Raw genomic sequence first — 1,075 nt, forward strand, 5'->3', positions numbered from 1 at the left:
CGTTGCGGGTCGGCCGGCACGCCTGGAGTCCTCTGCGCTTCCTGCTTTGGGGCTAAGCTGCGCTGCAGCATCAGAAATCCCAGGGCCTTCCCCAGGGGCGGCGTTGGCCCCAGCACGGATTTCACCAGGGGGAAGGATTGCCACGCCTGGGAGGCAGCAAACAAAAGATAAGACCTGCTGAGGCATGTTGGCCCGGGCAGATCTTTCGGGCTCCCGGCACGCCTGGAGTCCTCTGCGCTTCCTGCTTTGGGGCTAAGCTGCGCTGCAGCATCAGAAATCCCAGGGCCTTCCCCAGGGGCGGCGTTGGCCCCAGCACGGATTTCACCAGGGGGAAGGATTGCCACGCCTGGGAGGCAGCAAACAAAAGATAAGACCTGCTGAGGCATGTTGGCCCGGGCAGATCTTTCGGGCTCGGTGTTTGTGCTTGGTGGAGGAGCTGGCACCAAAGCTGGAGGCTGTGTGGTCTTTCTAGCGTGGGATGGTGTAAGCAGAGGACTCGGCTCCACCAGGGCTGGCTCTGCCCAGCCCTGGGCTGGGTGAGGGCTCAGGGTGCCTGGTGCTGAGGAGCTTCCTCAGCTGGCATGTGTTGGATCCCACCTCCTGCCCAGGGCAGCGAAGGGGAAGGGGCGTGCCTGGGGATGATGAGAGCCCCCCACGTGTCCTGTTCCCCTCTTCACGGCCACCTTCACCCAGGGAAAGCGGCTCGCTGACCTGTCGAAGCGCCTGGGGCTGCGCCACGTCGTGTACAGCGGCCTGGAGAACGTGAAGCAGCTGACGGGGGGCCGGCTGGAGGTGCTGCACTTCGATGGCAAAGGCGAGGTGGAGGAGTACTTCCAGAAAGCTGGCGTTCCCACCACCACCGTCCGACTGCCCTTCTACTTTGAGAACTTCCTCTCCATCTTCAAGCCACAGAAGGCCCCGCAGGGAGGCGCCTTTGTCCTGGGTAAGACGGGACCTCTCGCTCCCCAGGTTGCTGTCCTGTAGTTCCCATCCTCTCCCACTGTGCAGAGGTTCACCAAGAGGTGGAGGAACCACCAGGGCTTGATGGGGAAGAGAGGCCTGTGCCAGCCTGATC

At 63.2% G+C, this 1,075-nt stretch overlaps 1 protein-coding gene across 1 annotated transcript in view; it reads left to right on the forward strand.

Annotated features, from left to right (window-relative positions):
- NMRAL1 (NmrA-like family domain containing 1) overlaps positions 1-943 on the forward strand; it is a gene marked incomplete at both ends in the record, with an annotated part of 1,594 nt that extends 651 nt beyond the window's left edge. The window contains one exon of the mRNA XM_010136995.1: positions 694-943. Coding sequence (XP_010135297.1) covers positions 694-943 — 250 coding nt within the window. The remainder of the gene's footprint in view (positions 1-693) is intronic.
- Positions 944-1,075: the final 132 nt, after the last annotated feature.

This window comes from Buceros rhinoceros, unplaced genomic scaffold, assembly GCF_000710305.1.
Source record: "Buceros rhinoceros silvestris isolate BGI_N320 unplaced genomic scaffold, ASM71030v1 scaffold42335, whole genome shotgun sequence".
Taxonomy (NCBI): domain Eukaryota; kingdom Metazoa; phylum Chordata; class Aves; order Bucerotiformes; family Bucerotidae; genus Buceros; species Buceros rhinoceros.